General features: G+C 40.2%; 1 protein-coding gene across 3 annotated transcripts; it reads left to right on the top strand.

The window, feature by feature from the left end:
- The first annotated feature begins 4,349 nt into the window (after positions 1 to 4,349).
- Positions 4,350 to 19,721, top strand: LOC138970822 (tetraspanin-4-like). 3 transcript variants are annotated; one of them, XM_070343356.1, is made up of 8 exons: positions 4,350 to 4,485; positions 10,696 to 10,792; positions 12,147 to 12,338; positions 12,627 to 12,701; positions 13,237 to 13,389; positions 14,364 to 14,504; positions 15,476 to 15,559; positions 15,857 to 19,721. In XM_070343356.1, exons 1-8 carry the CDS (start codon positions 4,457 to 4,459, stop codon positions 15,920 to 15,922), a joined length of 837 nt encoding a protein of 278 aa, XP_070199457.1. In that variant the 5' UTR covers positions 4,350 to 4,456; the 3' UTR covers positions 15,923 to 19,721. The 3 variants fall into 3 exon arrangements, with proteins under 3 accessions (XP_070199457.1, XP_070199458.1, XP_070199456.1); XM_070343357.1 differs by lacking the exon at positions 4,350 to 4,485 and adding an exon at positions 5,521 to 5,599; XM_070343355.1 differs by lacking the exon at positions 4,350 to 4,485 and adding an exon at positions 6,056 to 6,617.
- The last annotated feature ends 3,189 nt before the right edge of the window (positions 19,722 to 22,910 follow it).

Genomic DNA, 22,910 nt, shown 5'->3' with positions numbered 1-22,910 from the left:
GTTTTTTCTTGCACTTTTTTTACTCTCTAGTACATCGAATTAAAAAAAAAAAGGAAGAAAACTGATGAGCTGGAAAATGAAAGCGAAACTAGGACTGACGTGTGATGGATACCGCTTTTTCCCTTTTCAGTCACTTTAATACTGTTTTAATTATTGAACTACGATCAAAATATTGCCGGGCCGAAAAGACATTTCTAACCTTTTTGGACGAAAAGTATTCAGTGAGAAAAGGCATTAAAAAGGTGTACAACTGAACTATGATGAAAAAGCTTATGATACTGATATTAGCGCCGCGCGGCCTGGCTTTATTTATCGTCTATTTCATTCTCACAAGGAGGCGGACAGCGGAGGGGGGGGGGGGGGGGGGGGGGTGATTGTGGTGGGCATTACTCTGGCAGATATGTTGAATGCCACAAAAATAACAGCTCAGCTCGGCGGTTGTGTCGGCGTCACGTGTTGTTGGGACTTTCGGTTCAACCGGAAAACAGTGAATCAACTGAGTCAACTCGAGCTAGTTGCGTATACATAACTTATTTGCCTTGCGAGTAACCAAATACTGCAGCAGTTTGTATAGCAGGTTTAAAAAAAAAACCAGGAATCTGCATATGTTTATTTTGCTTTAAATACGTGTGATTGTACAACAAAATACGCAACCGGTGCTTACAACTAAATATAAGCTCTAGGTCAGTGTCCACTGATACAAACTGGCGCTAAATATAAAAACACAACTCAAAATCTTTCAGTTTCGGGTCCTGGAGTTTTATTGTTCTGCAAACCATACAGGCTCAACAGTTGGTTGTCAGTTTTGGTTTTGTTGCCCAGTTAACGCGCAAAAGATTTGTTGACTACTAAGTAGGTTAAAACTGTACATATGTAGGTCACCTACATCGGCTAAGGCCGCAACGTTTAGGATCTCTCCCTTCTTTCCCTTAGTAAAGCCGCTGGGACAGCCAGTCGCTCTGCGCTATTGTAAACAATACGGCTTGCTGCTATGGTTGCTCGTCACATTTGACAGGTGCCATACCAGACCTACAACAGACGAGGGAAAACTCTAGTGGTACCTCTTATAGCAGCAGAGGTTCATATGCTGTCTGTCTGTCTGTGTAGAGCGATTCAGACTAAACTACTAGGCCGATCTTTATGAAATTTGACATGAAAGTTTCTGGGTATGATATCCCCGGACGTTTTTTTCATTTTTTCGATAAATACCTTTGATGACGTCATATCCGGCTTTTTGTTAAAGTTGAGGCGGCACTGTCACACCCTCATTTTTCAATTAAATTGATTGAAATTTTGGCCAAGCAATCTTCGACGAAGGCCGGGGTTTGGTATTGCATTTCAGCTCGGTGGCTTAAAAACTAATGAGTGAGTTTGGTCATTAAAAATCGGAAACTTGTAATTAAAATTATGTTTTTATTAAACGATCCCAAAACAACTTCATCTTATTCTTCGTCATTTTCTGATTCCAAAAACACATACATATGTTATATTTGGATTAAAAACAAGCTCTGAAAATTAAAAATATAAAAATTATGATCAAAATTAAATTTCCGAAATCGTTTTAAAAACTATTTCATCTTATTCCTTGTCGGTTCCTGATTCCAAAAACATATAGATATGATATGTTTGGATTAAAAACACGCTCAGAAAGTTAAAACAAAGAGAGGTACAGTAAAGCGTGCTATGAAGCACAGCGCAATCGCTACCGCGCCAAACAGGCTCGTCACTTTCACTGCCTTTTGCACTAGCGGCGGACTACGTTCAGTTTCATTCTGTGAGTTCCACAGCTTGACTAAATGTAGTAATTTCTCCTAACGCGACTTGTTTTTACATTTAGTCAAGTTTTGACTAAATGTTTTAACGTAGAGGGGGGAATCGAGACGAGGGTGTGGTGTATGTGTGTGTGTGCGTGCGTGTGTGTAGAGCGATTCAGACCAAACTACTGGACCGATCTTTATGAAAGTTGACATGAGAGTTCCTGGGATTGATATCCCCGAACGTTTTTTTCTTTTTTTGGATAAATGTCTTTGATGACGTCATATCCGGCTTTTCGTGAAAGTTGAGGCGGCACTGTCACGCTCTCATTTTTCAACCAAATTGGTTGAAATTTTGGTCAAGTAATCTTCGACGAAGCCCGGACTTCGGTATTGCATTTCAGCTTGGTGGCTTAAAAATTAATTAATGACTTTGGTCATTAAAAATCTGAAAATTAAAAAAAAAAAAAAATTTTATAAAACGATTCAAATTTACGTTCATCTTATTCTCCATCATTTGCTGATTCCAAGAACATATAAATATGTTATATTTGGATTAAAACAAGCTCTGAAAATTAAATATAAAAAAATTATTATCAAAATTAAATTGTCGAAATCAATTTAAAAACACTTTCATCTTATTCCTTGTCGGTTCCTGATTCCAAAAACATATAGATATGATATGTTTGGATTAAAAACACGCTCAGAAAGTTAAACCGAAGAGAGGTACAGAAAAGCGTGCTATCCTTCTCAGCGCAAGTACTACCCCGCTCTTCTTGTCAATTTCACTGCCTTTGCCGTGCGCGGTGGACTGACGATGCTACGAGTATACGGTCTTGCTGCGTTGCATTGCGTTCAGTTTCATTCTGTGAGTTCGACAGCTACTTGACTAAATGTTGTATTTTCGCCTTACGCGACTTGTTTCTTTTTCTTCGCGGGCCGGCTTTTTTGTGAAGTTGTTTCACATTTTTACATTTAGTCAAGTTTTGACTAAATGTTTTAACGTAGAGGGGGGAATCGAGACGAGGGTCGTGGTGTATGTGCGAGTGTGTGTGTGTGTGTGTGTGTATCTGTCTGTCTGTCTGTGTGTGTGTGTGTGTAGATCGATTCAGACTAAACTACTGGACCGATCTTTATGAAATTTGACATGAGAGTTCATGGGTATGATATCCTCAGACGTTTTTTTCATTTTTTTGATAAATGTCTTTGATGACGTCATATCCGGCTTTTCGTGAAAGTTGAGGTGGCACTGTCACGCCCTCATTTTTCAACCAAATTGGTTGAAATTTTGGTCGGGTAATGTTTGACGAAGCCCGGACTTCGGTACTGCATTTCAGCGTGGTGGCTTAAAAATTAATCAATGACTTTGGTCATTAAAAATCTGAAAATTGTAAAAAAAAAATAAAAATTTATAAAACGATCCAAATTTACGTTTATCTTATTCTCCATCATTTGCCGATTCCAAAAACATATAAATATGTTATATTCGGATTAAAAACAAGCTCTGAAAATTAAATATATAAAAATTATTATCAAAATTAAATTTTCCAAATCAATTTTAAAACACTTTCATCTTATTCCTTGTCGGTTCCTGATTCCAAAAACATATAGATATGATATGTTTGGATTAAAAACACGCTCAGAAAGTTAAAACGAAGAGAGGTACAGAAAAGCGTGCTATCCTTCCCAGCGCAACTACCACCCCGCTCTTCTTGTCAATTTCACTGTCTTTGCCGTGAGCGGGTGACTGACGATGCTACGAGTATGCGGTCTTGCTGCGTTGCATTGCGTTCAGTTTCATTCTGTGAGTTCGACAGCTACTTGACTAAATGTTGTATTTTCGCCTTACGCGACTTGTTTCTCCTTCGCTCGCTCCATTTTTGAGTCAATTATGTAAGGCAGCCGCAACGGATAACTGTAATAGCTGACGCCCTGGGAGGAACACTGAAATGATAAACAAAGATAATTTAAATATAGTCATTATGTGTCTGCAGTAGGTTCACACTATGATTTGGTGCGAGTCAACCCGCAATGACAATTTCCCATTGCCGGCAAAGCAAAAAGAAACGACACACAATAACAAATGTACCTCTATAGCATTATTTTTGGAGGCGAACACTGATGATTTTACCCGGGCCGTGTGTCCAGTTACAGAGTACCCCCCCTCCCCCCCCCCTCACCCTTTCACAAATCTTCACCTGGGTGAGGGGGGGGGAGGGGGGCAAGGTCTTAAAAATGTAAGACTCAAACTGAGAGGGGGTAGGGGGGAGGGGGGGGGGGCCCACAGGCATAGAAAGAGTATTCTTTCTATGTCTGTCATGTCTGTGGGAAGCGCCACTGTAATGCAATCCGCTCCCAGCGCAATGATAAATCTAAATTCAGTTGTTGTTGTCGTTGTTGTTGTTGTTGTTGTTTGTACAGTGTAGACGTTTTGAATTACGACATGAGAAAAAAAAACAATGGCTAAGAGTCTCTAATGCCAGAAAGACACCAGAAAAGATTTTATTTCGGGCGCCTTTGTTTGTCTTCGAGTTCATGAACTTTGATGAACCCTCATGAGTTCATACGCCTGTGAACACGCCCCCTTCCGTAGCAGCTGTTGATGGCAGGCCTTCTCCGACCATCGCAGCGTGAATGTGCTCTCTGGCCGGCTGGTTCCAGAGCTGTCTTCACAGTCTGCAAGAAAAACAGAGCGGTTCAAGATGGCCGACCACCGGTGCCATGATCCGTCGTAAGTTTTTGCCATGGGTCATTAATTGGAAGTCCAGCTTTAGTTTGGCTAAAATTTACAAAGACGGGTTTAATAATAAATAGTTTAAACTTTTGTTAGACAAGGTACGTGTTCCTTTGGATTAACACGGGGTGTGTTCTGTTTAGGGTCAAGCTTTGCGATCCGACAGCAGTGCTGTCGGAGGAAATCACGGCCACTCAGCTGAAAAGTTCTTGAAGTTTGTTTTGGGTGAAACTTTTCTGTTTCGGAAGTTCTCTTGAGGTACTTACACACCTCATCACATTTTTCGTAAGACATTGAGCAACTCTCATATCCTGTCTCAAATTACATTTTTCTGTGTTAGCTTTGTTTCGTTCGTTTGTTTTCAGACAATTCAGCCTTCTCTGCAAAAGAAAAAGAAAATCTGAAAATTGAGGAACTTCAATCGAGTCGCAAGATTTGCAATACTGAGATCGATTTCATTAGACACAAAATATATATTCCTCCTTTTGTTGCTTCCTTTTTGTTGTTTGTCATATAGTATTGACATTCAGTGCCGCGGCTTTTACTGTGGAAGTGCCTTTATCGTTGGGGAACGAATCATCAGTAAAAGTGGCGAGTCAGTTATTTCGGAAGTTCTAGCCTACTTCTTAGAAGAAGTTTGCAGGTCGAATTATTGTCAGCTTTTAACTCTAACAACTCGTGCGTGCTGTTCTTTTTTGGGTTGTTAGTAGACCGCTAGCTTTAAAAAAAAAAATGGAAATATTATTTTGCTTTTGGAGTGATTGCATGGTGATATTGTTTCAGTGGTTATCCTCCCTGGGCAAAACTTCGTTCATTATCTCTTGCTTTACCAGCACAGCTTATGGTGGGGCTTTGTTGTAGTTATTCTTCTGCCCGGAATATTTCCCACACTTAGGAAAATAAAGGCAGTCTGGGTTTCAGCAGAACAACGGGTACTGAAATTGCACAAGTTTGCAACTAAAAATCAAGAGCAAGAAAGGTAATCAGTAAGCAAATTCGCTTTCTTTGCGGAGAGGGTTACTTCCCTTGCAATGCTTATCTTCCTGTAATTCAAGATGGCAGACGAAATTTGTCAACAAGCATAATTTATCGGCAGTCTTGGAGATATTTGGTAAGTTTCATAAGATGCATACAAAGCACACCAGGTTTCTTTTCTCTGTTTATCTGTCCTGTGCAGGTAGAGAGGTAAACGTTCACTTGCTGCTGTTTCTTTCCTCGAAATACACGTCTGCCAACACTTAGTTATTGTTTTTCGGCCTTTCTCAGTTTCTGTGTATTTTTTGTCGCCGAAGATCGTATGCTCTTTATTCAGTGCCTTTTTGGAACAACAATGTTGGCTTGTTCGCAGCACACATGCTTACAATCAAAACGTCACATTTCTAGTTGAAGCAGTAGCAACCGTGGAGTGTAAGACTCAGCACACATCCACATTTCCTACATTGCAGACGAGAATTAGGGAAGTGTGTCTCTGTGTGTGAGGAGGGAAGGGGGGGTGGGGGTGGTTGGCAATCCCACGCACTGAGGCATACGGGAAACAAATGACTAACACTCCCTCTTACTACGTGGTTCTTTTAAAATCGTGTATCCTGTTGTTTGTTAGTCTAGCTGTGGAAAAGTAATAGTAATACACTAATAATGTTCTGGAAAACCTGTCTATATGGTGGTTTTGGATGGAGCTTCCTTCCATTGTTTAAGAAAAATTCAATTAGATTTCTGACCTAGATAGCTCGTAATGGAAACTGTGACTACTGTAAACTTTTGTGACCGGTGAATGGTGTTGAGCTCGAAGGGAATTTTCCATCAGATCTAACAGGGAAATGTGTGATGATCATATAGGATCCTGATCTTTCACAATGTCTTATTACATTGTACAAGTTGGTGGTCAGTCAGTCAGAGACTACTCATCTAATATAAATAGCAGTACTACTATAGCTGTGAATCTGTTAGGAATTAAAGTTAAGTGAAGTGGTATTAAGTTACCTCAATACGAGTCATACTCATAAACTGTCCGTGTCACAGAAGCTCAGGTTGTTTTACTTGAATATAATGTCGGAGAATGGACGAGTGGGAAATGGATATGAAGTGCCAGTGCCTTTGGAGTATTTTCAGCAGTTCAAGCAAGTTTCTGCGTATGTCTCTTTTTTTTACCTGTCTGTCTGCTAATCTCTCTCTCTCTCTCTCTCTCTCTCTCTCTCTCTCTCTCTCTCTCTCTCTCTCTCTCTCTCTCTCTCTCTCTCTCTTCCGTCTGTAATAAGATCATTAACCTCACTAAAGAGTTTTAAACAAGCTCTGCATAATCATTATATGTCTACCTAGATGGCTATAACATGTGCAAGTAGCTGTCAACAATTGGCAAAGCTTTATGAATTTCAAAAATATGTTCTTTATTACATGTATTATGTGGAATTTATGTTGCGATTTTCCATCAACATCATCATTATCATCATCATCATCATCATCATCATCATCATTATCATCTTCATCATCATCATTTACACCATATAATCATTGTAAGCATTAGTGTAAACGTTGGTATTGTGTGAATTTTACCGTCGATCACCTCAATTAACATGTTGCATGTTTCGCTTTTGATTTGTATGTTGCTTACTTTGTCATTTTGTGCTTACTTGTCGATTGTTTGCTGGGTCGTTCGTTTAATTTGTTTATTTGTCATGTTGCTTTACTTGTTTATCATTTATTAGACATTTGTATTAGAAGTAAGGACCGGTTGTAAGAAAAGCGTCGCCTTAAACCTCTATCCTTGAAAAATAAAGTTCCATCATCATCATCATCATCTCTCTCTCTCAGTCGCGATATAACCTTCGTGGTTGAAAACGACGTTAAACACCAAATAAAGAAAGCATCTCTCTCTCTCTCTCTCTTTCTCTCTCTCTCTCTCTCTCTCTCTCTCTCTCTCTCTCTCTCTCTCTCTCTCTCTCTCTCTCTCTCTCTCTCTCTCTCTCTCTCTCTCTCTCTCTCTCTCTCTCTCTCTCTCTCTCTCTCTCTGTGCATTTCTGGTCCTGGTAGTCTCTTATGTGGTCATGCTTTCTAAACTGCCATATATATGACTGTGTCATATGTTGCTAGTTTATCATTATGTGTGACAGAGTGGGAAAAGTAGGAAATTGTGTGGTTTAAGTTGCAGCAACATATTTCTTGTTTGAAACATGGCTTTATCCTACATTATACATACGTGAGAGAGACACTCGTGAGAAAATAATCGTTCAAATCACATGTGTGTATATCATGTAAATGAGGTCATGTCAAGCAAGTCTGGCAGGGACCTGTTTTTCCACGGCTTATGATGCCAAAGTCACCGAGACAAACGTCATTGTAGAAAAAAAATTGCGCTCGCTAATTACCCTCGATGAATCTTTTTGTCACACCGCACTTTCAGAGTGACGTTAATTTGCTTTGACGTAATAGATTGCACGAGGCTTTAGAAGAGATCGAGGTTCCAAAACAAGCGTCTTCAATTAAGCTGCCAAGACTGCAGGACATTTTCAGTAAAATACACGTATAAAGTACAGTATGTAGGATAAACAGAATACTACATGGCTTGCTGTTTCGTACCAGATTTACACTCGTTCCTTTTACAAATAGTGAACAGCTCGCTTTCGCTCGCAGTTCAATATTTTTAAAAACAACTTGTGTAAATCTGGTACGACACAGCAAGCCATGTAGTATTCTCTATTTACATGCTGTTTGAAACATCAGTTGTTGTTGTCGTTGTTGTCGTCGTTGTCGTCACTAAAATTAGTATACTGTAACATAAAATCAGCTAAAAATACCTCAAACCAAACGAATCCAACTTAAAATATTCCCATGTGTCTGCAGTTTAAGTTCGAACCTGAGTGTGTGTGTTTTTATGCAGGCAAAACCTTTTAAAGTTTCACAATGAAAAACACAGCAAGAGGGGTTTCATTTGCAGTTTGAAAATAGCCTCCCACCTTGGAACAAACAAGGTCAAGGCATGCAATTATTTCATAATAAACAGTTTCAAAAACGTTCATTGCCATCATTTTATCATTATGAAGTAAAGAGTCACACGGACGGGATCTATTTGTTCATCCACAAAATATTGAAACGTTCTCAGAAAAAGGGCTAATGGTTAAACATTGACCAGTTTGATCACACTCTGCGCTGCCCTCTTTTTTCCCCGTCGGACCTGCTCAGGTACGGTCCACAGCTTGTTTAAGCTGGTCAAGCAGGTGGTGTTGACCGGTCAGAGCTGGCCATGCACTGGGCAGTCCCAAACTGGACATGGGGAACAGTTCTAAACTGGACACAGGGTAGACAAGGCCGTCTCTGTTCGGACTGTTTGTTTGCTCTTTGCATCAACTCACATCAGGCACCATCGTGCCACATAGCATGCCAAATTCGTCTCATAATTTACGCAGAGTAATTAGTCGCTGCTGTTTTTTATGAGTTTGCTGTGGGCAGTGTGAGCACGTGGCTGTGGACTGTTTTTGGACAGCATTGTTTAGTGGACACGGGAGATGAAGTGACGCCATGATGACTACTTTAGCGGATTAGCGAGAGAGATTTGACCAGTCGAGTGAATGTCTCTCCCGGAGAAGGTTGTATTTTGCATTCTGCTGGAGGCTTGTGCAGGACTTAGTTCGGGACAAGGACGTGAAAATTGACAGTATCTGACAAGCATCGGGGAGCTTTATCGTTGTAGCTCATAGGTGTTGCAATTCACTAATTGTGAGAGAGAACTGAAGAGATCATTTGTATTTGACAGAGAACCTGTTCCCAGCACAATGCCTGGCTGCTACTTTTCAGATCTTTTGAATGATCAAGCAACTAAAATGGACTGCGTTGTGAACCAAAATTGAAAAGAAGATTGTTTTTAAATTTAATCTTTCCTGCAGTGTTTTGTCCCAGATTACAAAACAGCAATAACATTCAATTGTGATTTTTTCATCACATTTTTCATTGTTCTTTTAACTAGTATCTGCCAGTGCCATCACTACTATTTTAGCAGTCTAAAACTCTAAAAACAGTATTGACTGAAGTTCATTGTATTGTGTATATATATTGGAACTTGGGGCTGAATTGAGCAGTGCAAAAGCATACATTCTCTGACGGACTCACAGCTCTGCACCTGTCAGTGAGACTGAGAGTTTTAGAACCAGCAATTCTCTAGTTTGTTTCTGATAAATCTGTGCAAAGACCGTGCAGAAACAAAACTATTCTGCAATCATGGATCATTTATGCAGCATGTCCAATATGAAAACTCACAGGTAAATGGTGTTCTGAACGTTTTTCTTTGTAATGTAAAAATCAAGTGTTTTGTTTGGTTGTTCTCTTTTTTTTCTTTTCCAAATGTTGGTCAATCTACTAGCTGTGATATATTGCTTAGTACATGTAGTTTTTTTCCAGTTTGATTCATGGTGGAAGTAAGCTCTTTAACCATTACATATTTAAAATAGGTCCTGTGTTCTTTACCTAAATTGTCACATGTTGGAAAGGAATCATCAGATCTCTCTCTCATGCCTGCATGATGCATGAGAAATGTTATGATAGCTGTTGGTAATATTACTTGTTATGAGAGTCATTGTTTGTCATGTTGAGTCAGAGGGGGGGATGTAAATCTGTGTCTAAGAAAAGTACTCTTTTTTACAGAAATACAGGCTAATGTATTTACTGGCATAGATACAGGAATGAAAATCATTTGTTTGCCGGTGTGTCTGTCGGTCGCTCTGTGCTTCTGTCTGTCTGCAGGTGTGTTCCAGAAATAAAGCATAATTATCTGTAGTTTTTGTGCAAGCAATTTCAAGTATGTTCCTGTTGTTGTTGAGTGCACCAACACTTAAAACTTACAGGGAAGGTGAATCAGATCTGTGATCAAAATGGGAAGATTAGAGGTACATTTACAGCCGTTTTTCTTAAAATCGATCAACCAGCCATGTAGGCAGCAATACTTCATCTTCTGAGGATTTTCAAATGAAGCATCCTGGTTATCCTGGACCGGCTATGTGAGGAGGTAACGACGAAAATACATGATCATGTAAGATCACTGCTGATCATGCATGATCAGTCATGGGGATGCAAGACAAAAACTGCTTACTTTTGCCCAGCAAATAAACAAGTAATAGTACTGCATTGCTGACTCAGGGACAAACATTATTAAAAAAAAATATTAGTAAATGAAATATACTTCACGTTTCATTGACCTTTGTGTGTATTTGTGATGTGCAGCTGTACGAGACATCCCATCAAACCAGCCAACATGGGAGAAAAGATAAGCTTCAGCTGTGTGAAATACATCTTCTTTGGCTTCAACGTCTTCATCTGGGTAAGTCTTACTTGTGTACATTGCAATTATGTGTTAAATTGTTATTGCAGTGCAGTCTCTTGAAATCTGAAACAGATAGACTGCTAACCTTTCAAAATTAAAAAACAAGAGCGGTTAGTTTGTGGAACAATTGCACAGACAAAATGAAACATTACGGCAGTCACTTGGTTGAGTTTAAAAAAGCATCAATCAATCAATCAATATGAGGCTTATATCGCGCGTATTCCGTGGGTACAGTTCTAAGCGCAGGGATTTTTAAAAAAAAAATTTTAATTTTATTTTTTTATGCAATTTATATCGCGCACATATTCAAGGCGCAGGGATTTATTTATGCCGTGTGAGATGGAATTTTTTTACACAATACATCACGCATTCACATCGGCCAGCAGATCGCAGCCATTTCGGTGCACTACATTGGGGTGTGCACGTTAAAGATCCCACGATTGACAAAAGGGTCTTTCCTGGCAAAATTGTACAGGCATAGATAAAAATGTCCACCAAAATACCCGTGTGACTTGGAATAATAGGCCGTGAAAAGTAGGATATGCGCCAAAATGGCTGCGATCTGCTGGCCGATGTGAATGCGTGATGTATTGTGTAAAAAAAATTCCATCTCACACGGCATAAATAAATTGCATAAAAATAAAAATAAAAAATAAATCCCTGCGCTTAGAACGGTACCCACGGAATACGCGCGATATAAGCCTCATATTGATTGATTGATTGGAGACGACAAAGGTTGCTGTCGTTCACAGGTCATCAGCGGCTCCCCTGAAATATGGGGATAAGTCTTGCAATGGATGGTAGTTGGTATATATATGGCAAGAAAGACGTTACTCTAGAAAGTATAGTGTGATGTGTAAGTTCTTCTTCTTCTTAATTTCTTGAGGAAATCCCTGTACAGGGCAACTACCCTCATTTGTATATTAGTTGTCAAAATTCTTCCAGGGGAAACACCAAGCGCAACAGTGTTCCTAGAATGACGTTTGTCTCGGTGGCTTTGTCATCATGAGCAGCGGAAAGTTAGGTCCATGGCAAACTAGTTTGATACCACGTACCTAGACAGTTTATGCATCTTTTGAATGGTTTATTCTTTCAGTTGCTGGGTTGTGGAGTGCTGTTGCTAGGAGTGTGGCTACAGATTAACCGAAGTCCCCACTTCCAACTTGTCTACACACATGTTTCTCAGCGCACTCAACAGTTTATGCATCCTTTGAATGGTTTATTCTTTCAGTTGCTGGGTTGTGGCGTCCTGTCGCTAGGAGTGTGTTTCCAAATTAACCATAGTCCCCAACTTGCCTACACACAAGTATCTCTGTGCACTCAACAATTGATGCATGCTTTATTCTTTCAGTTGCTGGGTTGTGGCGTCCTGTCGCTAGGAGTGTGGCTCCAGATTAACCGTAGCCCCCACATCTCCATCCTGCCAACACATGCCTTTCTCAGTGCATCTGCACTCTGCATCACTGCTGGGGCCATCATCCTATTGGTGGGCTTTCTGGGCTGTTGTGGCGCCTTCTACGAGAATCAGTGCATGCTGATCGGGGTGAGTTTGTAGATTTGATTTTGCTTGCTGTCGAAGAATTCGCAGAGAAGAATTTTGTTTTGAATAGCAAAGGGTTGAAAGGGATAATTATAAAATTAAAATAAAAGACCCACCATTCTTTTTCACCATTTTTACATAAACTGTTGAATATTACGTCTTGAGTCTAACTTCTCATACACACTGTATAAGAATTATTTTACATGCCCTCACTGCATCATAATATGTTGTCAATCATTTTCTAGTTTTGAGATGTGCGACTTATTTCAAGACTTGTGAACTTTGTTTCAGTACTTCATCATGGTTTTGCTCATCTTCACTTTGGAGATAACTGCTGGTGCGTTAGGATTCCTACATAAGGATGAGGTAAGTTGGATGATCAATTAATAATAGCAGGCAGGGAAATAGCTCAGTTGGTAGAAGCGCCGGCTTCAAAACCAGTTGTCGCTATCCGTGTGGGTTTGAGTCAACTTTGTGCAGACTCTTCTGGGTGTCTGAACAACCCCGTGTGCATGCATGCGCATAGTAAAGGATCCAAGTTCACAGCGAAAGTCTCAGATCTTGAAAACATGAATACAGGCATGCAGGAAAAAGAAAGGGGAAAGAATGGATAGCGCCAAACTGTTGCCATCTCGCTTTCCTCAGAGAGAAAGCTACCTAAATTTCCAAGAGGGTAACCTCACAGGACTACATAAAAAATATCATCCTCACAGAGAGCATATTTTTTGTTTATCTCGCACTGCCCTGTTGGGTAGGAAATATTGGGTTGAAAACAGTCCAACAAAACCCATAGTATAAGAGCAAACGATCCTGACATTATGGAGTTGTGAGTAGTAATACATGCAGTGTTCTCTTGTTCCCCTTGGTTGATAAGCACTTCATGTGTTACTGTTTGTTCCAGCTGCGGTCGGTCATTGAGAAAGACTTGCTCACGAGCATCCAGCAGGACTACAAAACAGTATCGCATCCCTCGGGGCCGTCCAATCAGCGGTCACCAAGCAGGTCACGTGACCCCGAGGAGTGGTGGCTGGTCATGGACTCGCTGCAGGTAGAGGTGAGTACTAAGCTAAAACACATTTGTAGAAAATATAAATATAAACCCCGGTAGCCGTATTCTGTCTTTGGGGGAATTCCAGTATATGTCTGAACTCGCCCAACTGCATGCATGCGCATGTTAATGATCCCAAGTACACAGCAGAAGTCTCAGGGCTTGGAAACATGAATCAGGGCCTAGCATTGTAAGCCGTTCGGCGTACTTTACGCCGAAATAACATCTCCAGTACGCGGAACTCGATTTGGTGTACGCCGAAATGCAAAAACCTGTTATTCCCAAACGGTAAACCCAAACAGTCCCAGCTTTTGTTTTGTGCGCCGTTCGGTTCAATTCTCAATCGGTTTGACAGTTTGCTTGAGCACGCACTTCCTCTGGCATCGCGCGAGCATGCTTTGTGCCGGTGTTTTGTGGCTCTAGACTTGAAATAATGTCTCGAAGCGACATTGTTGAACGTGGTCAGCCATTCAGTGACAAAGAATCCAGGTATTCCTGGAAGTGGGAATGGCTGGATTTTGTTCCGAAGGCGGAAGGCAAGACAGAAGAAGTAATGTGCCGATACGGACTATGGCTCCGAAAGGTTGCTATTTCTGGCAAAGCATACTGTCAGTTGTGCCAGAAAGAAATAGGTTACGCAAACAAGGGCTTCGCTGCTATCACAGGCCACTGTCTGTGTTTTGCTTGTTGGTGAAGGCATAATTTAGTTGCTCAATCTTCTTTGGGGGGGGGAGGGGGTCATTTTAGGTCAAAAAATATCCCAAAAAATCTTCAAATTCGGAGGACCCCCGCCTTTGTAAGCTGAACTCACTTTTTCTAATGCTAGGCCCTGATGAATACACACATGCAGAAAATAAAACAAAAATTTTGTAGCACCTTACTGGAAATGGCAGCTTGCTTTCCCCAGTGAGAAAGCGGCTTGAATTTCCATTAGGGTCACAGGATGATATAATATCTGAATACCCCTTTGTGTTTTGCAGCTGCAGTGTTGTGGGGTGAACAACTACAGCGACTGGTTCAACATCGGAGCGTGGCCGTCCGAGCGCCGTGTTCCTGACTCTTGTTGCAGGCATCCAGAGGACGGTTGCGGCAAGCTGGAACCTAGATTTTGGTTCGATAGGGTAAATTTTGCATTTTTTTTCTTCTCAGAATTAGAAATCCTAGCAGACAAATGAGCCGTGCGTAATGCTTTTCATTTACAAGGCCTGCACAGCAGTGATACAGTGGAACCCCCCTTTTAAGACTCCCTCCCTTTAAAGACCCTATTTTCTCAGATTTTGTGTTCATAACCTCTGTAAATGTACCCCCATTGTAAGAACCACCCCCCCCCCCCCCCCCCACCCCCCCCCCCCCCCCCCCCCTTTTTAAGACCGGATTTTCTCAGATTTGGGGAGGTCTTCTTCTTCTTGTCGTTCGCTGTTAGATCGTCAGTCCGGACTGCAGGGCGAAACGTGCTGTCCTCTCCAAGTCCTCTTTGGGGCCGTATTGCTTCTTTTGTTGCGCTGTCTCCTCTGGCCAGGTGGTGTCCAGGTGGTGTATGGACAAGCCTGCAGGATGTGGTCTGCTGTCTGATTCTTGCCACACGGACATAGGGGGGAGGGAACTAGCTTCAGCTTTGTGGCCATATGATGGTTTAGTCTGTTATGTCCAGTGCGGAGTCTGAGTAGGGCGACTTGTTCTTCACGTGGTGCATTTTACTCAGGATAGAGGATGCAATGTTATGTTCAGTACTTTACTGTACTGTACAAGAGCATCTGGGATTTTCTGTTATGACATCGCTTCGCGTAACTTGTGTTGGTTTGGGTTTGGTTTTTTGTTTTGTTTTTTTGTGTGTTGTTTTGGGGGGGGGGGGGGGGCGAGGTATTAGAATTGATAAAAATGGGTGTGTCTTCTCCATTGTCAATAAGATGGCATGCAATAATTGAAAAAATGAGTTACCTGGACGGGAGCTTATTCTGTTGTTTCACAATTATGAGCACTGCAATTTACAGTTGACTGCTGGTACCAGAAAAACATAACGTGCATTTTGTGTGTAAAAATGTGTTCCAGAGATAGACCACTGGATTAAGACATATGTTATTGTTCTTTTCAGGGCTGCATGGGAGAGATAGACTACTGGTTTGTGAAGAACATGTACATCCTAGGGGTTGTTGGAATTACTGTGGCGGTTGTGCAGGTAAGGGCTGTTAGCTTTGCACACACACACACACACACAGCACACTGTACATCCCAGTGCGGCTAGTTTTGCACACACACACACACGTACGCATGCACGATCACTCACACACACATACACATTATCAGCACACCACACATGCTCACACACAAACACACACACACACATTATCAGCACTCCACACACACGCAAACACACACACACACACACACACACACTGTACGGATATGCAAGCTAATGATCTGTCACATTGTCAATTGAAGAATACTGTCACTCATGACTTTTCTCTGTTTTCAGATTCTGGGCATGGTGGCCGCCATTGTGCTGTTCTGCTACATCCGCAACAACAAGTTCTTTCTGTGAATGTGTCCAGTGCTTCCATACCATCTTTTGCCAACATACTGTAGCTGATCTTTGCTCAGTTATACTGCTTCTGCATCCAGATCAAAAAAAAATGAAGGATCTGCAAGATGCAAGGAGAAGATCAGAAAAACTGTGATCTGATATTTGAGAGCTGTTGAGCTTTGTGGACTGAAAAACTGGTGTCCTGTACTGTATGGTTGTGTCTACATACATGCAGATCGGACTGCTCTACAAATATACCTTATTAATCATCATACTCCTGAAGACAAAGTGCAGCTGCTGAAATGGCAGAGGACACTGCATTCGTATGTGAAATATGAAGGAGGAAAGTTACGAACGAAGTAGGCTCGCCTCCTGATGCTGACATTTGATTTTAAGCTGGTTTTTTGTTTAATTCATCATAATTTATTATTGAGCTGTTATGATGCGTCAATCTTTTGTGACTCATTTGTGAAGCTCAAATTTGATACAAGCACAAGGATTGTGGTTGGTGGTTTTCAGCTGGTACATTGAATCATGTACCTTGGCAAATACATTTATGATTTTGTAAGTTTACCTTTGATGCGAGTCAAAATAGCAACAACTACAGCATTTCTGCAGTTTTCAAAGAAGATACTGCTGTGTTTGTTTCCAAATATTTGATGAAGAATAAATCTTACAAATTAATTGCCTGATATTACATTATGGTATGTTTAACTTCTGTGAAAGATTACTTGTGAAGTTAGATACTTTTAACTTCTGTACACAATAACAGGACAAGTTAAATGTTGTCCTTTTTATTCAGTCGTTTGTACGGTTATTTACTCAAGCATTTGAAAGATTGTGCACAAAAGAATACTGCACGTACAGTACAGTATATCCAACAGATGCTCATAAATAGTTAATTTTTGTTTTTGTTTTTTCCTCAGCGAAAAGTTCTGCCAAAAAATGTCAGTTCTTTAGAAAACTTACAATCCTCACTGTTGTATCATGGCATTGTGCATAAAGTTATTATCATTGCCATACAGAAAGCTTGCATTAATTTTGAAGCAGTATGATGATCATGTTTAATGGTATTATTAATTTTTAAAGTAGAAGCTGTCATACATCAGGTGTATATTGTTCCAAAAGAAGCTGGTAAATGCAAATCAAGGCCAACTTGCAAATGCAAATATTCCATAAGTGACACAGCCTGGAAATACAAATGACAGCCATACAAATGACACAGTAAGTCTGACAAATCAGTTTTGACAGAAGCTTGTATTAAGGTGCCATTTTAAGACAGATTATTATCTGTAGAATTTCCTTTTCATATTCAGTGTGTGTGTGTGTGTGTGTGTGTGTGTGTGTGTGTGTGTGTGTGTGTGTGTGTGTGTGATAAAGGATGCTAATCACCCAAACCGAGCACTGTTGCTATAACTTTGATGATGAAAGTTTGGTTACTTGGGGCACCCATGTACAGTTAAACCTGCCCTGGAAACCGCCTCTCCATAATGACTACCTTCTTATAAATACTACCATCCTCATTGAGGTTGGGTTTTTTCCCTTATAAAAAGTTATATATAGTTCACCTTTTCAAGGTGACTACCTGTCTTTTGGTTGGTCCTTTGGGTGGTTGTAACTGTAGCTCCGCAGGAAAGACAAGTAGCAGATAGGATGACGGAAAGGTTTTGTGGAGGGGAAAGTTATGGAATACATGCTTTAGTGGATCCACAGCTACATAGTTCTTGACATAGCCCGGATACATGTATTGAGTGAGATGAGTGCATAAGAATGTATCTGAGTGAAAGTCTTGAAATGTGAAACATCATCTGAAGATTCCAAACATATAGTCTTGTTCACAGGGTATGTTTGATGCTTTATAACGTGCTGTTGAAACTTCGAACTGCTAGTCCAATCATAGTTGTGTTTTTGCACTTTGCTATGTAACGTTTTGCCAGGTATTGGTCACAACTTTTTCTGTTAATTTTTAAAAGCCGACGCAAAGGATGTGCAGTACTTTTGTTGTTTTTTTGTTTTGCTTCGCAAGCAAATATTTTTAGCAAGTATGTCGCATATTTGTAAGTGATTGACTTTTACAGCAATTTTTGTACCCCCCGCGGGTTAGGGGGAGTCCCATATTGGTTGGGACGAGAAAGAATTTACCCGATGCTACCCAGCATGTCGTAAGAGGCGACTAACGGTTCTGTTTCTCCTTTTACCCTTGTTAAGTGTTTCTTGAATAGAATATAGTCAATGTTTGTAAATATTTTAATCAAGCAGTATGTAAGAAATGTAAAGTCCTTTGTACTGGAAACTTGCATTCTCCCAGTAAGGTCATATAATGTACTACGTTGCAAGCCCCTGGAGCAATTTTTTGATTAGTGCTTTTGTGAACAAGAAACAATTAACAAGTGGCTCTATCCCATCTCCCCCCTTTCCCCTATCCCATCTCCCCCCTTTCCCCGTCGTGATATAACCTTGAATGGTTGAAAACGACGTTAAACACCAAATAAAGAAAGAAAGAAAGCAATTTTTGTCTTGTTTGTTTTCTTTGTTTGCTGCATGTTCCAATATTTAATCATACAGGAGTGTTCTGTAATCTAAAATGATATATATTTTTATAGCAATGGATGTGTTCGTTTTTGTTTCCAGTTTTTATTAACACTTCTATTTTATTTTTCTATTTCGCTTGAATTTAGTTTTGCTTGTGTTAATTCCCCTAACATTTTTGAGTCACTTGAGAAAAAGTGACTATGTAATCGGTCAGTGTTAGTCTGTCCGGCCGGCCGGCCGGCCGGCCGGCCGGCCGTAGACACCACCTTAACGTTGGACTTTTCTCGGAAACTATCAAAGCGATCGGGCTCATATTTTGTTTAGTCGTGACCTCCAATGACCTCTACACTTTAACGATGGTTTCGTTGACCTTTGACCTTTTTCAAGGTCACAGGTCAGCGTCAAAGGAAAAATTAGACATTTTATATCTTTGACAAAGTTCATCGGATGTGATTGAAACTTTGTAGGATTATTCTTTACATCAAAGTATTTACATCTGTAGCCTTTTACGAACGTTATCAGAAAAACAAGGGAGATAACTAGCCTTTTCTGTTCGGCAACACACAACTTAACGTTGGGCTTTTCTCGGAAACTATAAAAGTGACCGGGCTCAAATTTTATGTGAACGTGACTCATTGTGTTGTGAATAGCAATTTCTTCCTGTCCATCTGATGCCTCATATAATATTCAGAACTGCGAAAGTGACTCGATCGAGCGTTTGCTCTTCTTGTTATGTTTGATTTTGATTTATTTTTGGAATCAAATCTCTACCCCATTCTTATTTTCCCTTTTTTTCTGTGAATAACATAGTTATTCAGGTGATTCGGTCATGGTATCAAAAGATATTATCCATTGAGGAACATAAGCTCATCCATTTGTATGTCATGAGCATTGGTAGTTGTGATGTTTTTAATCAGTATGCGTGTGTATGTGTGAGAGAGAGGTTACCGAGTGTCCTTTATTGTATTTTTCTTTTGACTGCATTACGATTTTGTTGAAGATATTAAGGATGTTTATAATGTGAGTTGTGTGGCGATGATCATTCACACTATTTGCATCAACAACCAAAATGGCAATTTGTACATATACATAGAATCAGCACAGACACAATTGTGCACATGGATTTGACGAAATATCAGTACATTGTACATGACTATGTTTGATGAAATACCTCTGTATACAGGCATAAATCGTTAAAAATGGCATACTGTATGTACTTTTAAAGAGTACAGTTGCTTTGCTTTTTAATTTCTTTGCCAAATAAATGAAAAGCTTGGCAACAGCCTGCTTGTGTGTCTGTCAGTGTGTGTGTGTGTGTGTGTGTGTGTGTGTGTGTGTGTCACTGTGTGTAAGGTGCTTGTGTTGCACGCATAAACACAAGTTTAAGTGGTTTCTAAAAGTAAAACTCCAATGATGATGAAACTGTTAAGAAATCAATTGATCACTCGATCAGTGAGTCGAATAATGATCACAAACACATTTTTTTCTTGGCTACCAAGCTGCTTAAAACTAAAATCTGACATTTTCAAAACAGCAAGAATGTCCATCAACTCTCTTGTCATGAGATCTCGCACTGAAATACCATAATTTTTGGATTATGCCGCATGGCAAATTTATAGGTTGCGCTTACTCAATTTTGGAACAAAAATTATTCTGTTTACACAGAAGGTGGTAACAAGAATAATTGGCATTTCTCAGTGACATGCGATCACGCAAACGTAACACACACACACACACACACGAAAAGCCTTTACGTTGCACTATCGTGACTTTATTGTATTGTATGGGGAGATTTATAAAGCGCTTGACGTTCTCTAAGCGCATTACATATTAATTTCTGCCGTGTGAGTTCGAAACACTGAGGACTGACAGAATTTGTACCATCATCATACAGTCCAGCACGCCGTGTGGCTAAATGACCAGTCTGTTTTGATCTTGCACTACTGTACCATACTACTACATGCACTACTGTACCATACTACTACATGCACTACTGTACCATACTACTACATGCACTACTGTACCATACTACTACATGCACTACTGTACCATACTACTACATGCACTACTGTACCATACTACTACATGCACTACTGTACCATACTACTACATGCACTACTGTACCATACTACTACATGCACTACTGTACCATACTACTACATGCACTACTGTACCATACTACTACATGCACTACTGTACCATACTACTACATGCACTACTGTACCATACTACTACATGCACTACTGTACCATACTACTACATGCACTACTGTACCATACTACTACATGCACTACTGTACCATACTACTACATGCACTACTGTACCATACTACTACATGCACTACTGTACCATACTACTACATGCACTACTGTACCATACTACTACATGCACTACTGTACCATACTACTACATGCACTACTGTACCATACTACTACATGCACTACTGTACCATACTACTACATGCACTACCGTACCATACTACTACATGCACTACCGTACCATACTACTACATGCACTACTGTACCATACTACTACATGCACTACTGTACCATACTACTACATGCACAGAGAAAGGGAGAATGTACGTTCTGGCTCACCGATTCCGACAGACCCTAAATATTAACGCAAAATAGGCTTCTGGACTAAACTTTTACTAAAATGAAACATGCGACAAAATCAGAAAAATACTGCATAAATCCATACAAAAAAAATACAGTAAAGTAAGGTTGTTTTGAACCAATGCCGGGTCTGTCGGAATCAGTAACCCAGAACGTACATTCTCCCTTTCTCTTATGCAACATTCTTAAGCTCAATACGCTCTCTCATTTACAAACTTTACTTCATATGTTCTTTCACTGTTAGAATTATATCTGATACATGCAATGTGACTGTCTAAACGAATAGTTAACTCTTTACAAGTGATTCTATTTTTACTTTTTCTTCCCGTCAGTGCTTCGTCTCGTATCGAAAACAAAAGCAGACGACAAATTTAGTCAGTTGGAGTTGTCTCCCGTACTCCTGTAGCATGCACTATTCAGTTTAGATCAGTGCGCTGCAGATCTCTGTGGCTGCACCAGACGGTTCGGGAATTCCCAACAAAAGAAAAGATCAATACGGCACTGGCAACTTCAGTGTCAGCTGAACACGAGAGCGTTCGGTCTTTTAGAAGATTTGTATCTTGAAATGAAAATTAACGAATATCGCGCTGTCCGAAGGAATGGAGTACATATCGGACAATGACCACGCTCAGGCTAAAACGATAGGACATCTGACTGACATGCGGCAATGTGAATCGGACATTTGGGGATTTTCATCGTTATATGTCCGATGTCCGACGCCTAACGACATCCCTGCCTACATTATTCTGATTGATCACAACCAAACCTACTATCATTGGACACATCCAAATGCAAGCGTCTGTTCTTGAAAATTTCCCACTGATCTAAAAATAAAACCAGTGCAATTTCCTCTGTCGCGCTTTGCCACAGAAACTCACGGTTTGGCCTGTATTTCTGATTTGTGCGCAAAAGTTTTCTTTCTTTTTTCTTTTTTTTAACATAACAATGTTTAATGTCACTGTATGTTTAAAAGACCATGGTCATATTTGTAAAAAAAATGTTAAATTAGAAAATAAATAAGACTTTGGTATATGATTTTTCCTACACCTGTGCTGAAAATAAGACATAAAAATGTTGGTATATAAGTCGCTCAAATACAAGAAGGAATGAATGGCTCGGTTTGAGTTTGTTGCAGTTGACCCTGCACACTACGATCTATGATGTTTTTGGTAACAATTTTGCCGTCTCCCCCTCCCATAGGGTGACGTATTTCACAACTTCCTGTGTTACACAAACTCAGTGATGACCAATTTTGCCTGTATGTGTACCAGAAACAAGCCAGCTCCGAAATTCTCAAGAATTCTAGGATTCTAAAAATAGTACCGTTCACGCGTGAACGGTCGGTCTTGCTGGTAAACCGGCGGCTTGGGTCACTCTGTTCCAACGCTTCGCTTCACTACGCTTCAATATTTAGGCTGCCTTTTCAGGAGGCCACCGAGTGCACTTTATGCAAATGACTTGTGTAATATTGTTCCACCACGATTGGTTCTGGTGTATCACGTGGTTCATGAATATTAAAACTTGTTTATTGAATCAAGCTTTGAAAAGTGTACTTGGTGGCTGCTTTGAAACTCAACAAAGCCTACTCCCCTTTCACAAACACTTCCCCGTCATAGCGGGTTTTCCCGATTGACAAAAATTCTTATTACACACTCAGACTATTTGTTCTCCAGTGCCCAATTGCATAAGAATATTCTGGTGATGAATAAACGCGCTTTGTGTCATTAGCATCTAAAGATTTCTTGTTTACAATAGTTGTGTTGATCTGATGAAGCGCGGAACTGATCTTAGGGTTGTCATGGTGAAACACTCGCTTCTGAAACAGTGCTTCCTTGTAGTTATCATGCGATATGCTC

The sequence above is a fragment of the Littorina saxatilis genome, linkage group LG7 (assembly GCF_037325665.1).
Source record: "Littorina saxatilis isolate snail1 linkage group LG7, US_GU_Lsax_2.0, whole genome shotgun sequence".
In the NCBI taxonomy this organism is placed as follows: domain Eukaryota; kingdom Metazoa; phylum Mollusca; class Gastropoda; order Littorinimorpha; family Littorinidae; genus Littorina; species Littorina saxatilis.
The sequence above is the reverse complement of the archived record's forward strand: the minus strand, read 5'-3'. Positions and strand labels throughout refer to the sequence as shown.

Bases quoted from the DNA above. Each gene is read 5' to 3' on its own strand.
- LOC138970822 (XM_070343355.1), top strand. From the start codon at position 6,535: ATGTCGGAGAATGGACGAGTGGGAAATGGATATGAAGTGCCAGTGCCT. The intron at 12,339-12,626 runs GTGAGTTTGTAG...ACTTTGTTTCAG, and splicing joins ATCAGTGCATGCTGATCGGG to TACTTCATCATGGTTTTGCT. The intron at 14,505-15,475 runs GTAAATTTTGCA...TGTTCTTTTCAG, and splicing joins CTAGATTTTGGTTCGATAGG to GGCTGCATGGGAGAGATAGA.